Source organism: Scyliorhinus torazame, chromosome 13 (assembly GCF_047496885.1).
Source record: "Scyliorhinus torazame isolate Kashiwa2021f chromosome 13, sScyTor2.1, whole genome shotgun sequence".
Classification (NCBI taxonomy): domain Eukaryota; kingdom Metazoa; phylum Chordata; class Chondrichthyes; order Carcharhiniformes; family Scyliorhinidae; genus Scyliorhinus; species Scyliorhinus torazame.
Window position 1 is genome coordinate 141,808,901 of NC_092719.1, and position 26,315 is coordinate 141,835,215.

General features: G+C 44.8%; 1 protein-coding gene across 25 annotated transcripts in view; it reads left to right on the forward strand.

The window, feature by feature from the left end:
* LOC140388298 (contactin-4-like) overlaps positions 1-26,315 on the forward strand; it is a 3,617,424-nt gene that overhangs the window by 3,505,324 nt on the left and 85,785 nt on the right. The window contains exon 29 of one of the 25 annotated variants that reach the window (XM_072472224.1): positions 17,841-18,027. The exons of the other annotated variants lie outside the window; for them this stretch is intronic. Coding sequence (XP_072328325.1) covers positions 17,841-17,842 — 2 coding nt within the window. The 3' untranslated portion in view covers positions 17,843-18,027. Of the gene's footprint in view, positions 1-17,840; positions 18,028-26,315 lie in introns of those variants that run through there. 25 annotated transcript variants of the gene reach the window in all.

Here is a 26,315-nt window from a genome sequence, read left to right on the forward strand (position 1 = left end):
AGTACATTAACATTTTGTTGCCTCTCAGATCTATGTCCACTTCTCCCACAACAGTCTGCTCAACTCTCTCCAGTACGTTTAGCACCACATCATCATGACCTTAGCATGAATGGCTGTAAAATTGACCATGGTACATAATATCTCTTTATCACCCTTTACGTCTTTACCTCTTTTTACGATCTCTCCACTTTCTTTATGCTGTTAAATTGCTTGTCCAATATCCAGTCTTGGGTGAGCTGTAACTTCTTTTAACTAAACACTAGGAAGACCAAAGCCATAGGTGGGGATTTTCTGGCCGTGCATGGCAGGATCTGGCACGGGCACCGATGGGCCAGTCAGGTCCTTTCACGTTGCCGGGACCGATCCAAGAAATTCCCGCACATTGGGCTGTGTTTCACGACTGCAGAGGTAACCTGTGGCCAGTGGCAGGATCTTCAGTTCCCGCTACTGCCAATGGAGTTTCTTTTGTTTGCACCCTAGTGGAGAGGGTTAGCCATCAGTGGGGCTGGAAGATCCCACTAGTGGGAATGGCCAGAAAATTCCACCAATTGTGTTCACTCGCCACTTCAAATTCCATACTCTTACGACTAACTTCATCCCTTTCCTGGGTATGAATTCTTACTGAACCAAAACGTTCACAACTTCAAAACTCAGTTTGAACTAATTCATTAAATCCTCTCCCTCACATAGGCTTCTTTTCCCACCTCTCAAACATTACCCATCCTCGTTCCTGCCTCAGCCCATCTGCCACTGAGACCATCAGTCATTTCTTTGTCATGTCTAGAAAGCATTACTCCAAGGATTTGCTGACCAGCTTCCCAATCTCTGTATTCCATAAACCTCAGGTCATTTGCTGATAAAACTACATATGCCTACATTTGCTGCAGATTCCCCCAATGCCTCAAATTGAAAATTCTTACGTTTGTATACCCCTCATCTTCCCTATCTCTGTAACGTCATTCACTGAACCTCCTCGCAATCACCGAGTTCTCCATTTTCAGGTTCTGGTGTCTCCTCCACCTTGCCCTTGCTTTGGTCCCGCAAATCGGTATCATGTTTTCAGCCACCTGGACACTGCACTTCAGAATGGCCTCTGTAACCCTTAAAGCTGCTCCACCCTCTCTCCCTCATTGAAAACCCACCTCTTTGTTGCCACCTCCTAATATCTTTGGCATAGTGTCTATTCTCCTTGTGAGCACCATGCATAATATTTCTGTGTTGAAGGCATTATATAATTACAAATTGTTCCTGTTCCATTGAAGATTCTTCCTGCTGCATGGAGAGAATGGAAAGGTGTGAGCACAACAATCTGCTTTCCTCAGCTCTGTTTTGTGTTAGGCTTTGCTTTCAATAATTGCTCTCTTATGGTTGAACTAACTGAACTGCACATTCTTCCAGACTGTCCTTGGTATGTTAATTAATGCCAGCAGTTTCAAAAGTCGTTTGGAAAAGGTTACATCAGCATATTGAGCATGATCCATTTATTGGACACAGGATAAGTGTACCTCTCACTGTAAGTGATTGCTTTATGGCAGATGACCACCTTGAAGGACAGTAGGGAGTAGTTTCAATTCATACACTTTTCACAATTCTCCAACAAAGCGTGAGAAGGAAAATTGTAGTTGTGCTTCATCTTTCAGCTGGGGGAAAAAAATCGCTCAGGTGTCCTATATAGCAGATGTATTTTTGCAGGGATCTCATTTTTTTGTGTTAAGATTTGGCCAAACAGCACTGAGCAGCTGAATTGCTTCAGAGCAACCAAATTGTCAATCAGAAATGAGGTGCAGTTAGTTTCTGTCGCTATCTGAGACGTTGCATTGCCTTTGGCTGTAGTGGTGTAAGGTGCTGGATTTTAACTCCTGTCTCTATGGAGGCGTGGATTCAAATCCCACCACTGCCAGAAATTTCAGTGGGCCAGCAATGGTGGAGTGGTATTGTTGCTGGACTAGTAATCCTGAACTCAGGGGACTCGGGTTCAAATCCCACCACAATAAATGGTGAAAATTGAATTCAAGATAATTAAGATTGTCCAAGGTCAGGCTTAGTGCAAGCAAATATTTTCCAGTTGGGAGATCCAAGCTGGCATTTCACCATAATACAGTGTTATGCCGTCTGTCATTTTCATATTTAAGAATCCTGCCAGGAATGACAAGACAGGTTGACCACATTGGATACTAATCAGGGACTGAACAAGTCGAGGAATGACATGCTGCATAGAAATATTTTTGGGCCATATTTTGTAAAGAAATCCTTTGATGTCCAGACATGGGCTGGAAATGTATGTCTATAACCACACGGCTAGCTGGCAAGACCATCCCCCCCCCCTCAGTTTTTTGGGCAGCACTATTTATGTAGCTGACTCCAGGGTTACCGTCCTGTTTAGGATGGCTGAACCCCTCTCCGCCACCCCCACCGAGAGCTGCCAGCCTCATGAAAAATAGAACAACATCGCCGATGTTGTTGGACAGTGGTTGGACATTCTAAATTCTCTCTCTGTCTCATCTGATTGGCACCCCATCTTCCACTAATGCACAATGACTGCAGTATTGTATCATGTCAAGATGAAGTGCAGAAACTTGCCAAACCTGTTTCTTTGACAGCACCTCCCAAACCCATAATGTCTATCACCTAGAAGAACAAGGGGAGGCCATATAGGGGAACCTCCAACCGTGGTGCCCCTCCATGCCTGATGTCATCCTGTCTTGGAAACATACTGCCATTGCTTCACAATCACGAGGTCAAAATACTGGAGGTGGGATTCTCCGGTCCGCCAGCCGCGTTTTCCGGCTTTGCGCGCCCCCGCTGGCAGCGGGATTCTCCGATCCCGCAGCTGGCCAATCGGGTTTCCCAGTGTGGCCACCTCACGTTATCGGGAAATCCAAGGCGTGGTTGCGCTGCCGGCAGACCAGAGGATCCTGCCAGCAGAGAATTCCGCTGTGGCTCCCTACCAAGGAGCATTGCAGGAGAACCTTCATCACATGGACTGCAATGATTCAAGAAGGCAGCTCACCTCCATCGTCTCAAGGGCAATTAAGAATAGACAATAAATGCCACCTTTGCTCATGATGCCTATATCCTGTAAATAAATAAAGTCCTGTTAAAACATAAAAAACATTGTGCAAAACTCTCTCAGGTATTTTGATGAATGTAAATGTCCAAAATCATCTCTCAGTTCAGAGTAAATTATATGTCGCTTCAGCCTGAGGCTCCACTTTACTCTAATGCCTTTCGTTAACACAAGGAAGAACCAGATCTTCAATGCATTCCTGACCTCTGTTAGTTCCTTAGCCATGTTTAATATGATAGCAAGTGATACAATCACAGCATACTCTGATAATTGGAGAGATAAGATACTGCACATTCTATCCTGTAATGTAATTGTCCAAATGTTACTTCTCCATAACTAATAATCAATTTGATATTAGCACATGTTTGTCTCTTGGCAGATAATTAATTCTATCTTGTTTTAAAATATATGGAAATTGTCATCTGTAAATCTTATTGAGTTGAAGATTCTAATTTTAAAATGAATGATGACTGTTCATAAATGTATTTTTGTGTTGTACATTTGCCTGGCTGCAAGGGAAGGCTGGGAGAACATGCTGGGCACTTTGGTGATAACAAAGCCTTATCCAATTATGTCCCATCTCTATTCCTTATCATTTTGAAAAGCCTCCTCAAAATCTATAAGGGTGCTTCAGGTCATCTTTCTTAATCATTGCACCTTTCCAACTGTACCTCGGGACACTTCTACAAATCCTCCCATCTTATCAGTTCCTCACCTGCCCTAACTCTCCTGTCTCTTAAGTTGCACCTGTCGTTATCTTCCTTCACCCAGCTGCCTATTCAACACTGCCTTTGGTTAACATCCCAAATCTTCCTCCGAAACTCCAGCTTCTTCTATTTTGTAAAGTCATTGAAACGCGTTTCCATGTTAAAGATGTTCTGTGGGTGCCAGGACTATCAGAGTCTAGCTTGGGTGGTCCTGAGACTCAGCAGGAAGACAGTCTAAAAATAGCATTAGCAGGTGACCGGACCCTTTAACATGTGAAGTGATTTATGTATTGAGAAGAAACGATTTAACAAAATGTAAGTATTGTATGAAAGAGAAATTGATTGAACTTTTGTTACTAATGGAATTGATTTGTTATTCATGAATGGCAGTGTTGCTGTTGCTATATACAACACACATGGTATTCGATACCATGTTATCTTAAGTTGGAAATTCCAAGGACACTTTGGAATTTTTAAATTTGCAGCTGTTAGCTGTGCTCTGCTTTTGCTAGTCCTGATATGCAGCGGAATTGCAATGTTCTAGCTCATTTGCAGTCTCTGTGATACTTTTCAGCCTTTTCTTAATGTGTTTACATCCTGATAGGAGATTGCTGGTGATCCCATGGGTAGACATATATTTGTTCTGAACTCTGAGGAATTCTCAGTCATTTATGAAAATCTTGAATTGATACCAATGAGCAAAAGAAAATTGAGACTTGTGCTTGGATAATTGTTTCCAGTTTTCTTGTGGTCACAGAACCTGTGAACAGAGGCCTTGGGGTTTGCAGGGAAGTAATCATTCACGCACAACACATTTTGTTAGTTTCTCTTGAAATTATTCGGGTCTGTTTTTAAAAAAATTGCCAAAGGCCCTCCAAATGTCAGCATCATTATATTTAAAACAAGAATATCTCCCAAATACAACCATAGTTTCTATCGTGTGTAACTAAACAAAAATAGTTACATATACAAGTGAAATGGAGTCAGCTCCCCAACAATGGTATTGGACTTAATCGTTTCCAGTCAACCAAAAGGTTTCTGCAACCCATGTTATTATTAGAATGGATACATTAAACTCTTCACCTGCATCTGTACATTGAAAAGTAGGATTGATAAGGACATTCTGAATTGTATCTGAATATCTTTATTCAAGAAATTTATACATAAATGCTGTGGACCAAGACACTCATAAGGCTCTTCTCTGTTAGAACAGTGGAATTCCTATTGCACAGGGTGTGCTATGTCACCTTTTAGAATTTATAGTGCAGAAGGAGGCCATTCAGCCCATCAAGTCTGCACTGGCCTTTAGAAAGAGCACCCTACTTAAGCCCATGCCTCCACCCTATCCCCATAGCCCAGTAACCCCGACTAACCTTTTAGACACAAAGGGGCAATTTAGCATTGCCAGTCCACCTAACCTGTACATCTTTGGACTGTGGGAGGAAACCGGAGCACCTGGAGGAAACCCACGCAGGCACTGAGAGAAAGTGCAAACTCCACACAGACAGTCATCCGAGGCTGGAATTGAATCTGGGTCCCTGGAACTGTGAGGCAGCAGTGCTAACCACTGTGCAATCATTTCACCCACGTTTTTACAATATTTCAAGCAGAAAAGCAGATGGAATTTGTCTAATGTTCAAGTTGTTCAGTTCAAAATAAAGCTGCATTGAAGCAAATACAAAGAGATAGTTTTCATTGAGTGAAAGATAAACTAGCTGTTTGGTGGTCCTCTTTCTTTGCAAAGAGCATCTTGATGTAGCACAAAAAGTTAAACAAAGTCACCATGTGTGCATCTCAACCTTGCTAAGTTACTAATATTCTCACCTCTGGATCAGAAAATTGTGGTCTTGAGCAGATTATTCTAGGCTGGCATTCCAATGAGGTACTGTGCGAGCTCCATATTGTCAGAGATATAATATTCTTCACATAAGATGGGAAACCACCTGCCTGTTTAGGTGCGTGTTGAAGATGGCACTATTGGGAGAACATAGGGCTCTCCTATGTGCACCATTTCCTTCTTAACTGCACAAGAAAGGAGTGAATTTACTGGTCATTGTTTGTGGAATCCTGCTGGCACAGGGTGGCTGATGTGAGAGTGCACTTGAAAATTATTTACTGTGTTTAGCGTTTCACGATACTTCAGACTATTTCGATGCTATACGAAAAGAAGTATCATTAATAATATGAATATTCTGGAGAAAAATATGTGCATTTTATTGTGTCTTATCTCGAGTATTAGCATCTGAATTAAGAAGCAAAACAAAAGGCTCATCCGTTGTTCATTTGCAAATAAAAATAATCCATCCCAAATTTAGGGCATGAGCTTCCCTTTCAGCAGAGGGCAGTAGAGCGAAGCTGCTGATTGATTGGCTGTTGCGGGGAAAATTTGCATCCGTGCATTGCGGTCACTGCATCCAGAAAGTGTACCTGAGCAAGACACCCCAGGTATTCAGTTCAAGGCAAGCATCCAGCAGAGGGCAGTGGAGTGGAGCTGCTGATTGGCTGTTGCGGGGAAAATTTGCATCCGTGCATTGCGGTCACTGCATCCAAAAGGTGGTTTGTGGAGGAGCTGTTGTCAAGTGACAGTTAAACCCAAAACACTTCTTAAGTGTTTCCCTCCCTATCTCCTCCTCTAACCAAAAAAAAAAGACAATCACTGTAAGGATCCCAGCTGAGTAAAGATCAAGAGTGAGACTCGAGGTCAGAAAGAAGTTGAACCGAGATGTCACAGCCTACAGGTAAGTGATTGGCTGTGACTGGTGAGTAGTTTTTCTTTTCCTTGAGGTGTTATCATGCGGGGTGCAGTGGTTGCTGAGTGAGTGCTTTCTGAGAAGGGGAGTAAATTTTTTTTTAAAAACTTACTGTTGGGAGTGTAAACAAGGCAGGAGATCCCAGACCCGTAATATGCTTATCTTGCTTAATGTGAGAGATCAGGGACGCGGCCGATGCCCCTGACTCCTTCATGTTCGGGAAGTGTGTCCAGCTGCAGCTCCTGTTAGACCGCATGATGGCTCTGGAGCTGCGGATGGACTCACTTTGGAGCATCCGCGATGCTGAGGAGGTCGTGGATAGCACGTTCAGTGAGTTGGTCACACCGCAGATTAGGATTGGTAAGGGAGACAGGGAATGGGTGACCAAAAGGCAGAGAAAGAGCAGGAAGGCAGTGCAGATGTCTCCTGCGGTCATCTCCCTCCAAAACAGGTACACCGTTTTGGATACTGTTGGGGGAGATGACTCAGCAGGGGAAGGCAGTGGTAGCCAGACTCATGGCACCGTGGCTGGCTCTGCTGCACAGAAGGGTAGGAAAAAGACTGGCAGGGCTATTGTCATAGGGGATTCAATCGTAAGGGGAGTAGACAGGCATTTCTTTGGTCGAAAACGAGACTCCCGAATGGTATGCTGCCTCTCGTGTGCACGGGTCAGGGATCTCTCAGATCGGCTGCAGGACATACTGAAGGGGGAGGGTGAACAGCCAGTTGTCGTGCTGCATATAGGCACCAACGATATAGGTAGAAAACGGGATGAGGTCCTACAATCAGAATTTAGGGAGTTAGGAGATAAGTTAAAAAGTAGGACCTAAAAGGTAATAATCTCAGGATTGCTACCAGTGCCATGAGGCAGTCAGAGTAGAAATTCAAGAATAGTCAGAATGAATACGTGGCTTGAGAGATGGTGCAGGAGGGAGGGGTTCAGATTTTTGGGACATTGGAACCGGTTCTGGGGGCGGTGGGACCATTACAAATCAGACGGTTTACACCTGGGCAGGACTGAAACCAATGTCCTAGAGGGTGCTTTTGCTAATACTGTTGGGGAGGTTTTAAACTAATGTGGCAGGGGGATGGGAACCAGATTAGGAAGTTAAAGGTCAGTAAAGAGGCAGCAACTAAAGCCAGTAAGGTACTAGGTAATAAACTCAATGTGACTAAGGGGAATAGTAGGCAGGGAAGAGATGATGAACGCAAAGGGACAGGCGGTCTGAGGTGCATTTGTTTCAATGCGAGAAATGTAGCAGGTAAGGCAAATGAACTTAGGGCTTGGATTAGTACCTGGGAATATGATGTTATTGGTATTACTGAGACTTGGTTGAGGGAAGGGCAAGACTGGCAACTAAATATTCCAGGGTATAGATGCTTCAGGAGGGATAGAGAGGGAGGTAAAAGGGGTAGAGGAGTTGGATTACTGGTAAGAGATGATATCACAGCTGTGATTAAGGAGGACACGATGGAGGATTCGAGCACTGAGGCAATATGGGTAGAGCTAAGAAATAGGAAGGGTGTAGTAACATTGTTGGGACTTTACAACAGGCCTCCAAAAAGCAAGCATGAAGTAGAGGTACAAATATGCAGACAGATTATAGAAAAATTTAGGAGCAATAGCGTGGTCGTGATGGGTGATTTTAACTTCCCCAACATTGAATGGGACTCATGTAGTGTTGGAGGCGTAAATGGAACAGAATTTGTAAGGAACATTCAGGAGAGTTTTTTAGAGCAGTATGTAAATAGTCCAACTCAGGAAGGGGCCATACTGGACCTGGTATTGGGGAATGATCCCGGCCAGGTGGTTGAAGTTTCAGTTAGTGATTACTTTGGGAATAGCGATCACAATTCCGTAAGTTTTAGAATGCTCATGGACAAAGACGAGAGTGGTCCTAAAGGAAGAGTGCTAAATTGGGGAAAGGCCAAGTATAACAAAATTCGGCAGGAGCTAGGGAATGTGGATTGGGAGCAGCTGTTTAAGGGTAAATCCACATTTCAAATGTGGGAGTCTTTTAAGGAAAGGTTGATTAGAGTGCCTGTCCCTGTGAAAATGAGGGATAGAAATGGCAAGATTAGGGAACCATGGATGACGGGTGGAATTGTGAGACTAGCTAAGATGAAAAAGGTAGCATACATAAGATCTAGGCGACTTGAAACTGATGAAGCTTTGGAGGAATATCGGGAAAGTAGGACAAATCTCAAACGCGCAATAAAGAGGGCTAAAAGGGGTCATGAAATATCTTTGGCTAACAGGGTTAAGGAAAATCCCACAGCCTTTTATTCATATATAACGAGCAAGAGGGTAACTAGAGAAAGGATTGGCCCACTCGAAAACTAAAGAGGGAATTTATGCGTGGAATCAGAGGAAATGGGTGAGATTCTTAATGAGTACTTTGCATCGGTATTCACCAAGGAGAGGGACATGACGGATGTTCAGGCTGGGGATGGATGTTTAAATACTCTAAATCAAGTCGGCATAAGGAAGGGGGAAGTTTAGGGTATTCTAAAAGGCATTAAGGTGGACAAGTCCCCAGGTCCGGATGGGATCTATCCCAGGTTACTGAGGGAAGGGAGGGAAGAAATAGCTGGGGCCTTAACAGATATCTTTGCAGCATCCTTGAGCATGGGTGACGCCCCGGAGGACTGGGGAATTGCTAATGTTGTCCCTTTGTTTAAGAAGGGTAGCAGGAATAATCCAGGGAATTATAGACCTGTGAGCTTGACGTCAGTGGTAGGCAAACTGTTGGAGAAGATACTGAGGGATAGGATCTATTCACATTTGGAAGAAAATAGACTGATCAGTGACAGACAGCATGGTTTTGTGCAGGGAAGGTCATGTTTTACAAACCTAATAGAATTCTTTGAGGAAGTGACAAAGTTAATTGATGAGGGAAGGGCTGTAGATGTCATAAACCTGGATTTCAGTGATGCGTTTGATAAAGTTTTCCATGGCAGGTTGATGGAAAAAGTGAAGTCGTATGGGGTTCAGGGTGTACTAGCTAGATGGATAAAGAACTGGCTGGGCAACAGGAGACAGAGTAGTGGTGGAAGGGAGTGTCTCAAAATGGAGAAAGGTGACTAGTGGTGTTCCACAGGGATCCGTGCTCCGACCACTGTTGATTGTGATAAACATAAATGATCTGGACGAAGGTATAGGTGGTCTGATTAGCAAGTTTGCAGATGATACTAAGATTGGTGGAGTTGCAGATAGCGAGGAGGACTGTCATAGAATACAGCAAAATATAGATAGATTTGAGAGATATGCAGAGAAATGGCAGATGGAGTTCGATCCAGGCAAATGCGAGGTGATGCATTTTGGAAGATCTAATTCAAGAGCGGACTCTCCAGTCAATGGAAGAGTCCTGGGGAAAATTGATGTACAGAGAGATCTGGGAGTTCAGGTCCATTGTACCATGAAGGTGGCAACGCAGGTCGATAGAGTGGTCAAGAAGGCATACAGCATGCTTGCCTTCATTGGACGGGGTATTGAGTACAAGAGTCGGCAGGTCATGTTACAGTTGTATAGGACTTTGGTTAGGGCGCATTTGGAATACTGCGTGCTGTTCTGGTCGCCACATTACCAGAAGGATGTGGATGCTTTAGAGAGGGTGCAGAGGAGGTTCACCAGGATATTGCCTGGTACGGAGGGTGCTAGCTCTGAAGAAAGGTTGAGTAGATTATGATTGTTTTTGTTGGAAAGACGAGGGTTGAGGGGGGACCTGATTGAGGTCTACAAAATCATGAGAGGTATGGACAGGGTGGATAGCAACAAGCTTTTTCCAAGAATGGGTGTGTCAATTACAAGGGGTCACGATTTCAAGGTGAGAGGGGGAAAGTTTAAGGGAGATGTGCGTGGAAAGTTTTTTACACAGAGGGTGGTGGGTGCCTGGAACGCTTTGCCAGCAGAGGTGGTAGAGGCGGGCACAATAGCATCATTTAAGATGCACCTAGACAGATATATGAACGGGCCGGGAACAGAGGGAAGTAGATCCTTGGAAAATAGAAGACAGGTTTAGATAAAGGATCTGGGTCCGCGCAGGCTGGGAGGGCCGAAGGGCCTGTTCCTGTGCTGTAATTTTCTTAGTTCACTAATACCGTGATATAACAAAAGTATTTGCTCTTGTTCTTTTGAAATAACCTAGATTGCCCTGTTAAACCTCAAAGCATAAACAGATACCATGCACATGCACCAATTTGGATCTAAACTGGGATGTCTAAGTGTCAGAATGGTTTTTAATGAGTTGCAGCAAGTACAGATTTGTTTTAGATGGAGAACGAAAGAAGTTAATAAATCCAGCTCCAGATAAAATGCGTTCTCCTTTTGAAGGATGAAAGGCGATATATTTTCTTCAGTAGTTTTGGAACAACTAGGTCAGATACTAAAAGCTCGTGCTTGCCTTCCTATGCAGCCCAATACGTTTTAAAAACTTACTCCAAATGCATCAAAGAAAAGGAAAATGCTTTCAAATGCACATAACTTAAAACTAGTTTCAAAAGTCAATTTTCTTAAATTCTTGGAAAGTGTGGGGAGCCTGATTACCACATCAAGGAGCCCAAGCAAAACTGGAGTTAATGGGAATCGGGGGGAAGCCTCCACTGGTTTGGGTTATACCTGGCACAAAGGAAGATGATTGTGGTGGTTGGTGGTCAACCATCTCAGCTCCGGTGATGAGGCACTCTGCCACATGACTACGACAGTCTGTTCAGGGAACCATCCGACAGGATCCATCATCTGCTTCTCCCATAGTGACTCTAGGACATTATGTGCAGACCACTGACTGATGGACTTGTGGTCATAAATCTCTCCATGGGAGACAGGTGGTAGGGCACAGTCCAACCACTTGGAGCATTCCGCGGCAGCATGGCCAGACCCATTTTGCACACCATCAGGGGCAGGTAGAACCTCAGGACGAAGTGACACTTGATGTATGTGTACCGAGGATCTATGCACAGTTTGATGCAGCCACACACAAAGGTAGGATTAGAGTGATGTTGAGCCTGTGTTTCCCCCCATTATCTAGTTTGTACATTGCATCCTTTCAAACACGGCCCATTTTTGACCCCCAGATGAGGCGTAAAATTGATTGTGGCAAAAGGGTGATTGCCACAGCCCAGGAGTGAGGAATGGGCAAGACCAGACCTGCGCCTCGTATAGCAACGCTGACAGTGATTCGCACCTGAGGGACAATTCTTACCTGCAATGAGGAGAGAATGTCACTCCCACATCCCCAGTTTTTAGTTCATATACCTACTCTTTCCTTCCAGTTTCTAATGCATGCCCTGGTCCCTCTAAACCATACCCCCAGCACCTCAGGCCATCTGACTTGACCGTGAAGGCAACAAAGGATTGGTCAGCTCAGTTCCACGATTTACCGTTGCAACGGAGGTCGATTCGGCAGGAATATAGCATCACCTTCAATGCTTTTGGCAATGCTGCTTGCAGTGCTTCAGCGACAGGAAATCCAGTTGGGCCACCTCTTCCTGGAAGAGAGAGTGAAGGGTATCAGTGAGTGTGGAGCAATGCACTTGGGTGATGCAACTGTCACATGTGAATAGTTTGCAGTGTTGTGCTAGTTGTGAGATCTATGTATGCCGCTGCCAGGAATGCTAAGTGTGTGAGCGTCAGATGAGGTTGTGAATATTTGGTATAATTCATGTTTGATTGTGATTTTTGGTTTACTGGTGAACGCAGTGGTGAACGGGGCACCGTGTGAGACTACTGGTGCAGCTGGGAGGATCTAGATGGCTGACATGAACTACAACAGTTATCTGTTCCTATGTGCCTTCTCAGCCACTATCTGGGGGTTCCAACTGTGTAATAATAATCTTTATTGTCACAGGTAGGCTTACATTAACACTGCAAGAAAGTTACTGTGAAAATCCCCCAGTCGCCATATTCCAGCGCCTGTTCGGGTACACTGAAGGAGAATTCAGAATGTCCAAATCACCTAACAAGCACCTCTTTCGGGACTTGTGGGAGGAAATGGGAGCACCCGGAGGAAACCCACGCAGACACAGGGAGAACGTGCAGACTCCGCACAGACAGTGACCCAAGCCAGGAATCGAACCCGGATCCCTGGCACTGTGAAGCAATAGTACTAACCACTGTGCTACCGTGCCGCCTACCTCCAGCACCAAGGCAGGTAGCATTGTATCAAAGAATCTTAGTGCATGCTCTCTGGCCATTTGTGCCATTCCTACATGTTCTTTCAGGTCCTTAACCCTTCTTCAAATTCCAGGCCCTGCTGCAGCTAGATTGCACCTCACCTTTAAGAAGCGGAGACTGCAGCTTTAAAGAGTGTAGGCTAGCTTCAGTGCTACAGCCTCACATGAACTTGGAGCCATTTGCTGAGGTACCACTGAAAGCACATTCAGAGATCGGCTGCATATCACAATCATGAATTGGAAGCAGCACAAAATTTGTGTGCTACCTCCAACACATTTGGCACACATTTGGGGCTGATTTAGCACAGGGCTAAAGATCTAGCTTTGAAAGCAGACCAAAACAGGCCAGCAGCACATTTCAATTCCCGTACCAGCCTCCCCGACCAGGCGCCGGAATGTGGCGACTAGGGGTTTTTCACAGTAACTTCATTTGAAGCCTACTTGTGACAATAAGCGATTTTCATTTCATTTCATTTTCACAGGGTAATGGTGCATCGGGATCGAGATCACCACGCCCAATTTCCGGGGCTACCCAATGAAGCCCCCAGTACATCTGTCAATTACTGTGTAAGATACCTCTGCCACTTTCATTATTATATACTTGGAATTAAATTTCAAAGCAGATATTGTGCTTTCAGTAACCCAGTAAAACTTTTATCATGCGATTAAAATACACTGATTCCGATTTTTTTCAACTAATTAGTAAAGCTTAAGTATCCCCTTTCAGTAACCCTATCATCTATTTAATAAATTTAAAGTAAATCAGAGTGTTAAAACCAGTAGTTAGATTGATTTTCAGTTTTAAATTACTGCAGTTGGATGAACTGCTGAGGCCCATTTTTATGAAGTTCAATGGCATCCACAGAAGCCAGAGCACAAGTATACACAGCATTAACTGATCAAAGTACATTGCGCTACTTATAATGTGATTAATGGTGAGGATTTCTTAGAACAGTCAGAGGCACTACGGTGTGACAAATGCATTTGGAGCCTCTATTTTTATTACCAAACTGCCTGTATTGCTTTTTCCGTCTGTCCATGCAATTCCTGTTGCCAGGCAGAATATTAAAAATCTATCCTTTTGGGTTTTCTAGCCAGCCGAGGTCAATAACCAGAAAAACAACTTGTATTTATATAGTTCCTTTACTGCAATAACATGTCACAAAGTGCTCCACAAGAGCATTATCAAGCAAAATTAGACACCGCAGCAACATGTAAGGTACATGAGGGCAGAGCTGGCCAAAAGCTTGATAAAAGAGGTAGGTTTTAAAAAGAAGAGAAGCAGAGAGTCCGAGGTTGAGGGAGGGAATTCCAGAGCATAGTGCCTTGGCAGCTGAATCACAGAATCATTACAGTGCTGAAGGAGGCCATTCGGCCCATCGTGCCTGCACTGGCCCTCCAAATGAGCATGATGACTCAATGCCGTTCCCTACCTTTTCCACATACCCTTACAGAATGTTTCTGTTCAAATAATCATCAAATACCCTGTTCAATGCCTTGATTGAACCTGTCTCAACCATACTTCTAGGCAGTGCATTCCAGAGCTGAACTGCTCGCCTCTGTGGAAAGGTTTTTTTCACATCACATTTGCTTCTTTCTCAAATCACTTTAAATCTGTGCCCTCTTGTTCTCGATCAAGTTACAAGTGGGAGAGGTTTCCACCATCTACTCTGTCCAGCCACCTCATGATTTTGAACACCTCTATTAAATCTCCTCTTAGACTTCTTCGCTCCAAAGAGCACAATCCCAAACTCTTTCCAACCTACCCTCATAACTAAAGGGAATGGCATGGTGGCGCAGTGGTTAACACTGCTGCCTCACAGCGGCAGGGACCCGGGTTCAATTCCTACCTCGGGTAGCTGTCTGTGGAGTTTGTGCATTCTCCCCCTGTCTGCGTGCTTTTCCTCCGGGTGCTTCGGTTTCCCTCGATGGTCTAAAAATGAGCAGGTTAGGTGAATTGGCCATGTGACATTGCCCCTTAGGGTGGGGTTATAGGGCGGGGAGAATTGGGCCTCATTAGGGTGGTTTTTCGAAGTGTCGGTGCAGACTCGCTGTGCCAAATGGTCTCTTTCTGCACTGTTGGGATTCTATCATCCCTGGAATCCCTGAAGACAAGCAACAATTAAAATTAGGGATGCTCAAAAGACCAGAATTAGATGAGCGCAGATGTCTCAAAACGTTGTGGGCTGGAGGAAATTACAGATATTAGGAGGGGCAAGAGATTTGAAAATAAGGATGAGAATTTTAAAATGGAGGAGTTGTTTGCCCAGGAACCAGAACAAGGCTGATCAAGAGCAGCAGATTTTTAGCTGATCTCAAGTTTTTGGAAGGTAGAATATGTATTGGAATCGTCAGTTCTAAAGATAACATGGGTATGAATTTTTTTAAAAACATTTTTTTAAAATATAAATTTAGAATACCCAATTCATTTTTTTCCAATTAAGGGGCAATTTAGCGTGGCCAATCCATCTACACTGCACATCTTTGGGTTGTAGGGGTGAAACCTACGCAAACACCTGGAGAATGTGCAAACTCCACACGGACAGTGACCCAGAGCCGGGATCGAACCTGGGACTTCAGCGCTGTGAGGTAGCAATGTTAACCATTGCGCCACCGTGCTGCCCTAACATGGGTATGAATGAGGGCTTCAGCAGCAGATGAGTAGAGGCAGGAGGTTAAGTCAAGCAAAGTTACAGCTGTGGAAATAAATGGATTTAATAATAGTGCGGATTTGTGGTTAGAAGCTCATCTTCAGGTCAAATATAACACCAAATTTGCAAACAGTCTTGTTTAATCTCAGACAGGTGCTAGGGAGATAGATAGAGTGAGTAGTGAGGAAACTGAATTTGGAGGGGGAAGCAAAGACAATAGTTTCAGTCTTCCCAATATTCAATAGTCGACAGCAAAATTACCATTCAGAATTCGATTAGCTCCTACCTGCGTTTTAATGGCCGTTTTTTTTAAAAATCACAGTTTTATAAGAAAAACCTTTCAGTCACTAGCAATTATCCGAATTTTCTTCTAATCAGTTGTCTTCCAACTAAGACTCAGGGAATTTAGCAATCCAATTATCGTTGTTTGCTTTGTTTCTTGTTGCTACACAATGCTGTTAGGTGTTACATGCCAGCTCTGCTATCAGCCCAGATCCTTCTCTGATTTCACCTGTAATTGCTTTTATTCATAGTATATGTGATGTCCATTTTTTTTCCTGTCACTGTGCAATACACTGCACTTGTCTGTATTGAGTTTCTTTTTAAAAATAAATTTAGAGTACCCAATTCATTTTTTCCAATTAAGGGGCAATTTAGTGTGTCCAATCCACCTACACTGCACGTCTTTGGGTTGTGGGGGCGAAACCCATGCAAACACGGGGAGAATGTGCAAACTCCACACGGACAGTGACCCAGTGCCGGGATCGAACCTGGGACCTTGGCGCCGTGAGGCAGCAGGGCTAACCCACTGCGCCACCGTGCTGCCCATCTGTATTGAATTTCATCTGACATTTGCCTGCGAATAATTTTGTTAAATTATGTTCATAGGTGTTTTGCTAATCCATCTGGCTTGATAGCTATCCCTACTTCAGTCCCTTCTACAGATGTGACCAGTTTGGACTGGATTCCTTAATCCAAGTCATGAATTGAACTCAGAATCGTTGGGCGCCCAGCACTGACCCCTGGACCATTATGCTCTGTACATCTATTCACCATGACATTACTTTACCGACAAATACTGAAACTGCTCGCTTTCTTTCAGACCATGCTCTGATCCCTTGATTAATATGAAGATCAGGGGTTCTGGGGAGAAGGCAGGAGAATGGGGACGAGGAACATATCAGCCATGATCGAATACTGGAGGAAACTCAGTGGGCCAAATGGCCTGATTCTGCTCCTATATCTTATGGTCATATAGAATCATAGAATTTACAGTGCAGAAGCAGGCCATTCAACCCATCGAGTCTGCACCAGCCCTTGGAAAGAGCACCCTATTTAAGCCCATGCATCCACCCTATCCCCGTAACCCAATAACCCCACCTAACCTTTGTTGGACGCCAAGGGTGATTTATCATAGCCAATCCACCTAACCTGCACATCGTTGGACTTGGGAGGAAACTGGAGCACCCAGAGGAAACCCACGCGGACACGGGGAGGACATGCAGACTCCGCACAGACAGTGACCCAAGCCGGGAATCGAACCAGGGACCCTGTAGCTGTGAAGCAACTGTGCTAGCCACTGTGCTGCCATTCTGGCATATGGTGATGGTTTCTCAAACATTTTGAGCCACAGAACCCCTAGTGACCTCCCAAGAGCATTGGAGAGCAACAAACATTCTCATAATGTCAATGCCCCTTTTTGCTACGAAATAGGTGCTGACACACAAATCAAATTTAAACAAGACTTTTCCAGCTATATCTATACATATATAGAATCATAGAATTCACAGTGCAGAAGGAGGGCATTTGGTCCATCGAGTCTGCACCAGCTCTTGGAAAGAGCACCCCACTGAAGCCCACACCTCCACTCTCTCCCCGTATCCCTACCTAACATAAGGGTAATTTATCATGGCCAATCTACCTAATTGCACATTTTATGACTAATAAAAATGACTATTTTATTTGACAAAGAACTGAAGAGTGAGGAGTGATGCTGCCTCCTTTACTCACACATCCACCTGATGTTGTTAACCAAGGCCCCTTAACATCAGCCCCTAGCTAAGCCACCCTCCCCTGGCCCCTTAACATTAACCCCTGGCTAAGCCATCCTCCCATACTCCAATCCATCACGCAAAACCGCCTCCCGACCATTGACTCTGTCTATACCTCCCGCTGCCTCGGGAAAGTGGGCAGCATATGAAAGACTCCTCCCACCTTGGTTATTCTCTCTTCCAACTTCTTCCATCGTGCAGAAGATACAGAAGTCTGAGAACACGCACTATAACCGATTCAAAAACAGCTTCCCGGCTGTTACCAGACTCCTGAATGACCTACTTATGGACTGAGCTGACCTCTTTATGCATCTTCTCTACTGTTGTTAGCACTATACTCCATATGCTTCACCTGATGTCTATCTATGTATTTCCGTTGTGTATTTATCGTATGTCCTATGTTTTTTTTCATGCATGGAACGATCTGCCTGGACTCAACACAGAACAATACTTTTCACTGTACCTCGGTACAAGTGACAATAAATCTAAATCTAAACCTACTCCATGGCTCCTGCAGAACTCCTGGAAACCTCTCACGGAACACTAGGGTTCCGCGGACCCCAGTTTGGAAACCCCTGCTTCAGATTTTCTTTAAAATCAAAACCTTAAAATCCCACTGCATTACTTTCTTACTGTAAGAAATGTTGTGAAAAGCTTTGGTATTAAGCATTATATATGTAAAATAGTTATACGTTTTTGATAATATGCAAGATAAGTAATATGGATTCAATTAACAAATTAGAAAGAAACAGCTTAGAAAAAGCCACATAATTGAAGTTTACGAGATATGCTCCAGGTAAAGTAATTTACTGCACATGATCGATTCTTCTTTTTAGATATCCTATTTCAGAATGAATTTAGTAACAATAAGATTACTGCGCATATGAATGTAGAGCTAATTCAAAGATGTTTGTTCTGTACTTCAGTAAACTGTTAATGTGCTGGAGTAAGGTCTATAAATGGTGGCAATAACAGTTCAGCGTTTGGTCCCTTCATCCAAGATGCCATTGTGAGTCTGTAGATTGTGAATGCTGGCAGTTTTTCGACTGTGCATTTCAGTCAAGCTCAATACTGTCATTATCCGATGTCTGAACACTTGCAATTTTGATAAATAAAAGCACTTGTGTTTATACAATGTTTCATTACATGACGTCAAAGCATGCACTTTTTGTCATGACACAACTTATGAAGCACAGCAATATGTTTGCAAATTTAGAATCAAGAAGGACAGATCCATGTCATTCAACTGTGCCCATGTTAGGGCAGCACGGTGGCGCAGTGGATAGCACTGGGACTGTGGCGCTGAGGACCCGGGTTTGAATCCCGGCCCTGGGTCACTGTCCGTGTGGAGTTTGCACATTCTCCCCGTGTCTGCGTTTGTTTCACCCCCACAACCCAACGATGTGCAGGTTAGGTGGATTGGCCATGCTAAATTGCCCCTTAATTGGAAAAAAAATAATAATTGGGTGCTCTAAATTTTTTTTCAAAACTGTGCCCATGTTGGCTTTACAACTAGTGCCACTTGATTGCTTTTTCCACATACCCCTACAAATGGTAGTACCCCATTCAGCACAAGCAATGTCCCAAAAGCAACAATGAAATGAATGACCAATTAATCTGTTTGGTGATTCTAGATGAGAGAGGATCGGTGATCAGGCATTCGGTGAACCTCCTGCTTTTCTTCAAATAGTAATTGAACAGGCAGACTTGACTTCTCCACTAATTCAGTACTGCAGTGTTTTATGAATGAGTTCTGAGATTACGAGCCCATGCCCTCACCTAAAACTTAAACTCAGAATCATGCGATTCAGGCCTAATACTTCCAAGATTAAAATTGACAAATAAAAATTAATTTCATTTCAGAATGGGATTAAGCACTAATGCTGTTTTAATTAAAGCAGTAGTTCATTTACGTAATGTTGAAAATTAGTTATGACATGGAATCAGGATTTTGCAGTACATGAGGAGAGTCTTTGACACAGCTATCCTCCTTAGTCTCACACCCCTTATTTCTCCGTACTTGCTCTAATGAAACCCCACATTAATCCCCCGTCAACCTTCTCGGATGTGTGGAGAACAATCATATTTTCTCCAGTCACTCTACATAGCTGAACTTACTCGCCCCGGTATCATGATTTGACCTCATCTGCACACGTGCCTCACACATCCTTGATATCCTTCCGAAAGTGTGGTGCTCAGAAGTGTATACAACACTCCAGCTGATGGCTAATCATAGAATCATAGAATTTATAGTGCAGAAGTAGGCCATTCGGCCCATCGAGTCTGCACCGGCCCTTGGACAGAGCACCCCACCCAAGGTCCACACCTCCACCCTATCCCCATAACCCAGTAACCCCACCCAATACGAAGGGCAATTTTGGACACTGTGGGCAATTTAGCATCAGAGTAAAGTTTGAGCAAAACTTAACTGGTTTTGTAATCAGCGTCCCTATTTATAAAGCCGAGTGCCTTTCTTAACCGTCATCTTAACTTGCTCTGCCCCCTTCAAAATTTTGTGAGTAAACACCCTCAGATCCCTCTCGATCTGTAACATCATTTAGATTATACTGCCTCTCCATGTCATTTCTTCCAAAATTCATCACTTCACATCTACCTGTGTTAAATTGCATCTGCCATGTGTCTGTCCATTTCACCAGCCTGTCTATCATCTTGAAGTTAAGGTACTAACATGCTCACTGTTTGCTCTGTCGTCAGGTTTTGTATCATCCACAAGCTTCCGAACTGTATTTCCTGTAGCCTGATTAAGGTTACTTATTCAGAAAAGCAATGATCCTGATATCAAGCTGACAGGAACCTAGGCCAATGCATACTCTCTCCCATCAGAAAAACGTCTGTTCTCCAATACTCTCTGCCTCCCATCCCTTAGCCAATTTCATTCCCAATTTACCATTGTTCCTTTAATGTTGTTTTAATTTTCCTTTAATTTCTTTAATTTACCATTGTTCCCAAATATAGCCGTTAATAAGATACTTCATCAAATCACTCTTTAAAGTCCATAATACCTCATGTATTTCATCATTTCATTACCACTATTTCATCAAACCTCTGTTACTATATCAAATACCTCAATCAGGTTAGTCAGGCATGATTAACCTCAAACCCTTGTGCTGGTTGTCCTAACCCAGGATTCTCCAAGTGAAAATTAATTTTGTATTTGTCCATGGTCGCTCGTAGTTTTCCTCCTCCTGATATTAGACTCACGGTGGTACTGGGCTTATCCCTTTACCCTTTTTGAACAGGGATGTGTATTTGAAATCCTAAGGAAGATTGAAAGATTATGGTCAGAGCTTCTGTTATGGGAAATCTAAGATACATACCACCTGAACTGGGTGACTTGTTAACTTTGAGTGATGCCTATTTTTTGGAATCTCCTTATTATTATATTCTATCCAATCCTTCTGCTTTTATTCCAGAATTAACTGCAAACTCTTCTTTTGTGAAGGCAGATGCCATGCACTCAGTCATACCCTCTGTCTCAATCAGGAGATTTCTTTTTTGCCCATAATCAGCCTTACCATTCCTGTAGTTATCCTTTCACTTTTTAAAACTTGATAAAATATTTCTGGGCTCCCTTCCGTCAGCTGATAATCTTTTCTCTACTTTTGCTTTGCCTTCAGTGCACATTCTCTGAATAGAACTGCATGGAAATTAGGAGCAAAGTTGTTTTCAGAATTGGTATAAATCTAAAATTAGTGGTAAGATTTGTGGCTTAAGTTCATCAATATGAGGCAAAATTATTCAAATCTGCACAATCAAAAAATATTAGTTTTCAAGCAAAGCAATTGAGATTTATAGCACGACGGTCTGAAATGTTCAGATAGTGTGGCCCCTCTTCTCTCCATCTGAACAGTTGGCACGACGGTCTGAAATTTTCAGATAGTGGGGTCCCTCTTCTCGCCATCTGAACAGTTGGCACGACGGTCTGAAATTTTCAGATAGTGTGGTCCCTCTTCTCTCCATCTGAACAGTTGGCACGACGGTCTGAAATTTTCAGATAGTGGGGTCCCTCTTCTCGCCATCTGGACAGTTGGCAGCGAACACAATCCCGCTGACTCCAACTGTCCCGCAGCCAGTTGATGCACTAATAAGGTTGATTGGCTGCAGATTAGACTTTTGTCTATCGTTCGGGAGAAAGTCCCACTTTAGACAACTGCCGGCCAATCAGATTGGCCAGCAGCTCTCCAGTCCCCGCAGTGACAGCAGTGCAGTGGACAGAAGAGAAAGTGCAAGAAGGCACTGAAGACAGAGGGTGCGAGCTAACGGCCCCGTTACATTGGGGCACAAATCCGTCCGAGCCGGTTGGAGTGCAGGAGATGCCGAAATCAGGAACCACGGAGGGCGCTGATCTGTTTCCGATCTATCTGGCCCGCTCCCGTTGGTGAGATCTGGATCCCGCCACGGTGTCTTAAAGGAGAATGGGGATGAGAAAAATATCAGCCATGATTGAATGGCAGAGCAGACTCAATGGGCCGAGTGACCTAATTCTGCTCCTATGTCTTATGGTGGCGAGAGACCAATAATCACCAATTAAGGCTAATCTCCATCCCATTAACAGGAAGGACCCCCTATCTAACGTCCTCCTGTGATCTAACCGTCTCCCCAGTGAGCGGTCGTGCTGGTGCCGTTTAGCACACCTATTTAAAAACGTGAAGCCAGCATAATGGCTGCTGAGGGGATCGGAGGAGGTAAGTAGCCATCTTCGGATTTGGGCAGTCAGGCCGGGGGCACTGGGGAGCGGGGGTGGGGGGGGGGCTGGATGGGCTCAGTCATGGGGGGTGGGCCGCGATCAGTGGTGGGGGGACGCTCCTGCTGAGGTGAGGGGCTCAGAATCTATAGGTCCGGCATGTCCAACCAAATTGTGCATATCCATAACGGAGGCAGCTCCAGCTGCTGCCTGTCTGACCAAACGAACACCCCCAGGACAGAGCCCCATCCGTGGTAATATGGTTAAGGTCACTTTAACACCCACTGACCGCCGCTGCTTCTGGTTAAAAGCTATCGCTAATAGGGAATTGACAATTCTAGTAATGTGAGCACTTCACAGCTCCCATGTGGATTTCCGTGGGTAGGTATGCAATGTCGCAGGTGGGCTACCTCCTAGCATCCTAATCAGACTATGAGGCCTGGACAATTTGCCTGAAAACTGATGGCTTGAACACCACAGAGGTAGCAGCCAACAATCAAACACCCAATAGTTGGGCCCCAGCATTGGGGACATTCCTGCAACCAGAATGTGGGTTTATGGACTGGGGGAATGAGCCAACGCTCAGCAGGTGTCTGGGGTCCGGTGCCCAGGGGCCCCTGTTGTGGGCAGGGTTGCTTGTGCAGGGCATGTTGGATATCACCCTGAGGGATGGCACGGGATGTGAGGGTGGGGAGGCATGGGAGAACCACAGGTCCTGGGGTGGAAGCCACAGCTGATTGTCTGTCTCACACCCTCTCCAATTGCTGACAGATATCACAATATGGATGATATTGTGCACCCCGTAGCAGCTGCACTCCCTGTGGCAGTGGCAGTCCAGGTGGCCAAAGAAGGCAGCGACAGCAGGATCGACAGGGGCTCGGGCAGCGGCTTATGTGCAGGACCCCGCCCCACACCCTGAGGACCCGGCCACCCACAAAGCCAGGAAGAGGCACAGAGGGGGTTGCCAGCGACAGCCCAAGGTATCGAAGTGTCACTGGTCTTTGGAACAGATGTCAGAAAGCATGTGCCACAGGAGACTCTAATGATGATGCGGAACCTGTGCCATGTCCTTGCGGACTTGGCACCACGCAACGGAGGAGGATACCCGCTCCTGGTGACCATCAAGGTTACTGCAGCCCTGAATATTTATGCCTCAGGATCATTCCAGGCTTGAGCGTGGACTTGTGCGGCATATCTCAACCAACGGCACATAAGTGTATCCATGAAGTCACAGATGGTGTGTTTGCCCAGGTAGCTGACTGAATAAACTTTGACCTGGACCAAGCCCATCAAGATATCCAGGCAGAAGGATTCTGAGCAATGAAAATGAAATGAAAATCGCTTATTGTCACGAGTAGGCTTCAATGACGTTACTGTGAAAAGCCCCTAGTCGCCACATTCCGGCACCTGTTCGGGGAGGCTCGTACAGGAATTGAACCGTGCTGCTGGCCTGCCTTGGTCTGCTTTAAAAGCCAGCGATTTAGCCCAGTGAGCTAAACCATCGCCAGGATGCCCCACGTCCAGGGGGTAATAGATGGCATGCATGTCGCCTTGTGTGCAACAGGCAGTCCGGCAGCACCCTTCATTAACAGGAAGAGGTTCCACTCCCTAATCGTCCAACCACCAGCTGAAGATAATGCACGTGTGAGCACGCTTACCAGGGAGTGTGCATGACAACTACATCCTGGGGCAGTCGGAGGTCCACGGCATCATCGAGGGATGCCCCAGGATGATGGGTTGGCATTTGAGGGAATAAGGGGTACCAGCTAAGGTCCTGGCTGATGACGCCGCTGCGGATGCCGGAGACCAATGCACAGGTCTGATACAATGAGGCCCATGCGGCCACGGGGGCTGCCATTGAGTGGTGCATTGAACTGCTTCAAATGCCTTCCGATACCTGGGCCGCTCTGGTGGTGAACCTCAGTACACGCCCCGGAGCATCGCCCGCTTTGTGGTGGTCTGCTGTACTCTCCACAACCTGGCACAGCAGAGTGGCGTTGTGCTGAAGGTGGAGGAAGGAGACAATGCGGCCACATTGGAGGAGGAGGAGGAGCCAGAGCAGGAGGGGACGGAGGCTGAGTCCCTGGTGGACCTGCAGGACCAGCCGGAGGATGGAGGAAAGGCGGCTGCGGCGAAGGTCTGGCATTCCCGGAGGATCAGAGAAGTCATCATCCTCTCCCACTTCTCATAGAATGTAGCTTCGTCCGTCATTTCTCCCTTTCCACCCACCACATCCCCCACCCCTGCATCCCCAGCCCATCCCGATCCACCTCACACTCCACCCTCCCTTCTCCCCATCCCCTCCCCGACCACCCACCGGCCACTGCGCTGTTCCGCATACCCAGAATCTGTGTTATATAGCACAGTGCACATGGTAGCACAGTGGTTAGCACAGTTGCTTCACAGCACCAGGGTCCCAGGTTTGATTCCCTGCTTGGTTCACTGTCTGTGAGGAATCTGCACGATCTCCCCATGCCTGCGTGGATTTCTGCCGGGTGCTCCAGTTTCCTCCCACAAGTCCTGTAAAACATGTTGTTAGGTGATTTGGACATTCTGAATTCTCCCTCTGTGCACCCGAGCAGGCACCGGAGTGTGGCGACTAGGGGATTTTCACAGTAACTTCATTGCAGTGTTCATGCAAGCCGACTTGTGACAATAATAAAGATTATTATTATCACTCCAGGCTGATCAGCCTATGTGGATACTGCCAGCAGGTCAACACACAATGCAGGTCCAAAGATGTGCACGTTAGGTGTATTGGCCATGCTAAATTGCCCTTAGTGTCTTTCTGCACTGTAAATTCTATGATTCTATTACTCCACACAGACAATGACCCAAGCCGGGAATCGAACTGGGGTCCTTGGCACTGTGAAGCAACCATGCTAACCACTGAGCTACTTTGCCGTCCATATTGGCTTTAATCTGATCCACGTGCTAGCTATCTAACCAACTGAGCTAAATGGCTTTTCTTTGATAAATATATTAAACTCAAATAACAGGGTGTGCTTGATGAAGGGCATTTCTCCAGAAAATATTTCCCATTTTCACAGGTTTCATGTCCTTAACGAGGATTGGAAAGGAGATCGTTAAAGAATGGGAGCAGCTGCATATTGACTTGAGCAATTATTTCCATTGTCACTAATTGACCCAAATATAATGCATGGCAGATAAATAATAGGGAACTGTTCAACACTGAACATGCTCAACTTAAGACATGACTGCCTAACCTTTGAATGAATAAAGTATTGTGTCTCGATTTCTGTTTGACTTCTTTTAAATGAAGGTCAAGCATCCTTTTTTAAACATATTTTTCTCTGAACAAATATTTCAAGAAAATCAACCTTTTACAGATAGTCTTCAGAAGGACTATGAGCTAGAAATTGCTGACAACATGTTTATCAGCCACAATTCACCCTTTTGAATGACATTCTTCAACCCATGGTTCATACCTGTTGAACCTCTCATGCAGCATTCATTTGGAGAAATTGCTAATACTGACATATTGCACGTGACACACGCAGAGTATGTTCAGCAACTGACAGGAAAGAACAAATGTATTTTGTATTCTAAATACTAAATTGGTATCATACAGGTAGCTAACAGTGTGGCAAGGTAGTGCCGTGGTTAGCACTGCTGCCTCACGATGCCAACGAACCAGGTTCGATCCCGGCCTCGGGTCACTGTCCATTAGGAGTTTGTACATCCTCCCCGTGCCTGCGTGGGTCTCACCCCCACAACCCAAAAGATGTGCACAGCTAGGTGGATTGGCCATATCTTTTTATTAAAACAGTAAAAAATATATACAAGGCCAAATGGTACAAACACTAATTTTGTGTTGGAGAAACAGGGCCATGCTAAATTGCCCCTTAATTTGAAAAATAATAATTGGGCACTTTAAAAAAAATTTTAATGGGTGGCTAGTTAAACCACCATACTGTCTTACAAAATGATTTTGGATATTTATCTCTAATCTTAAATGTTGAATTAATTTAAATTCTGTGAAAAATTAATATTCTAAAGCGTCAGGTACTTAGCTGTTGGCATGCCACTAAACTGTGGTCTGAGCTTTGACATTTATTAACGTTCTGTCAGGTTACTAAACAGAATGAATAAAAATCTGTGCCTCTGAGACTGCTAAACATTCAGATTCCCTTCAGGCATAAAGTGTCTCTTCACAGCTTGCATTCACAGAAGCTTTTTCAAATAGCTGATG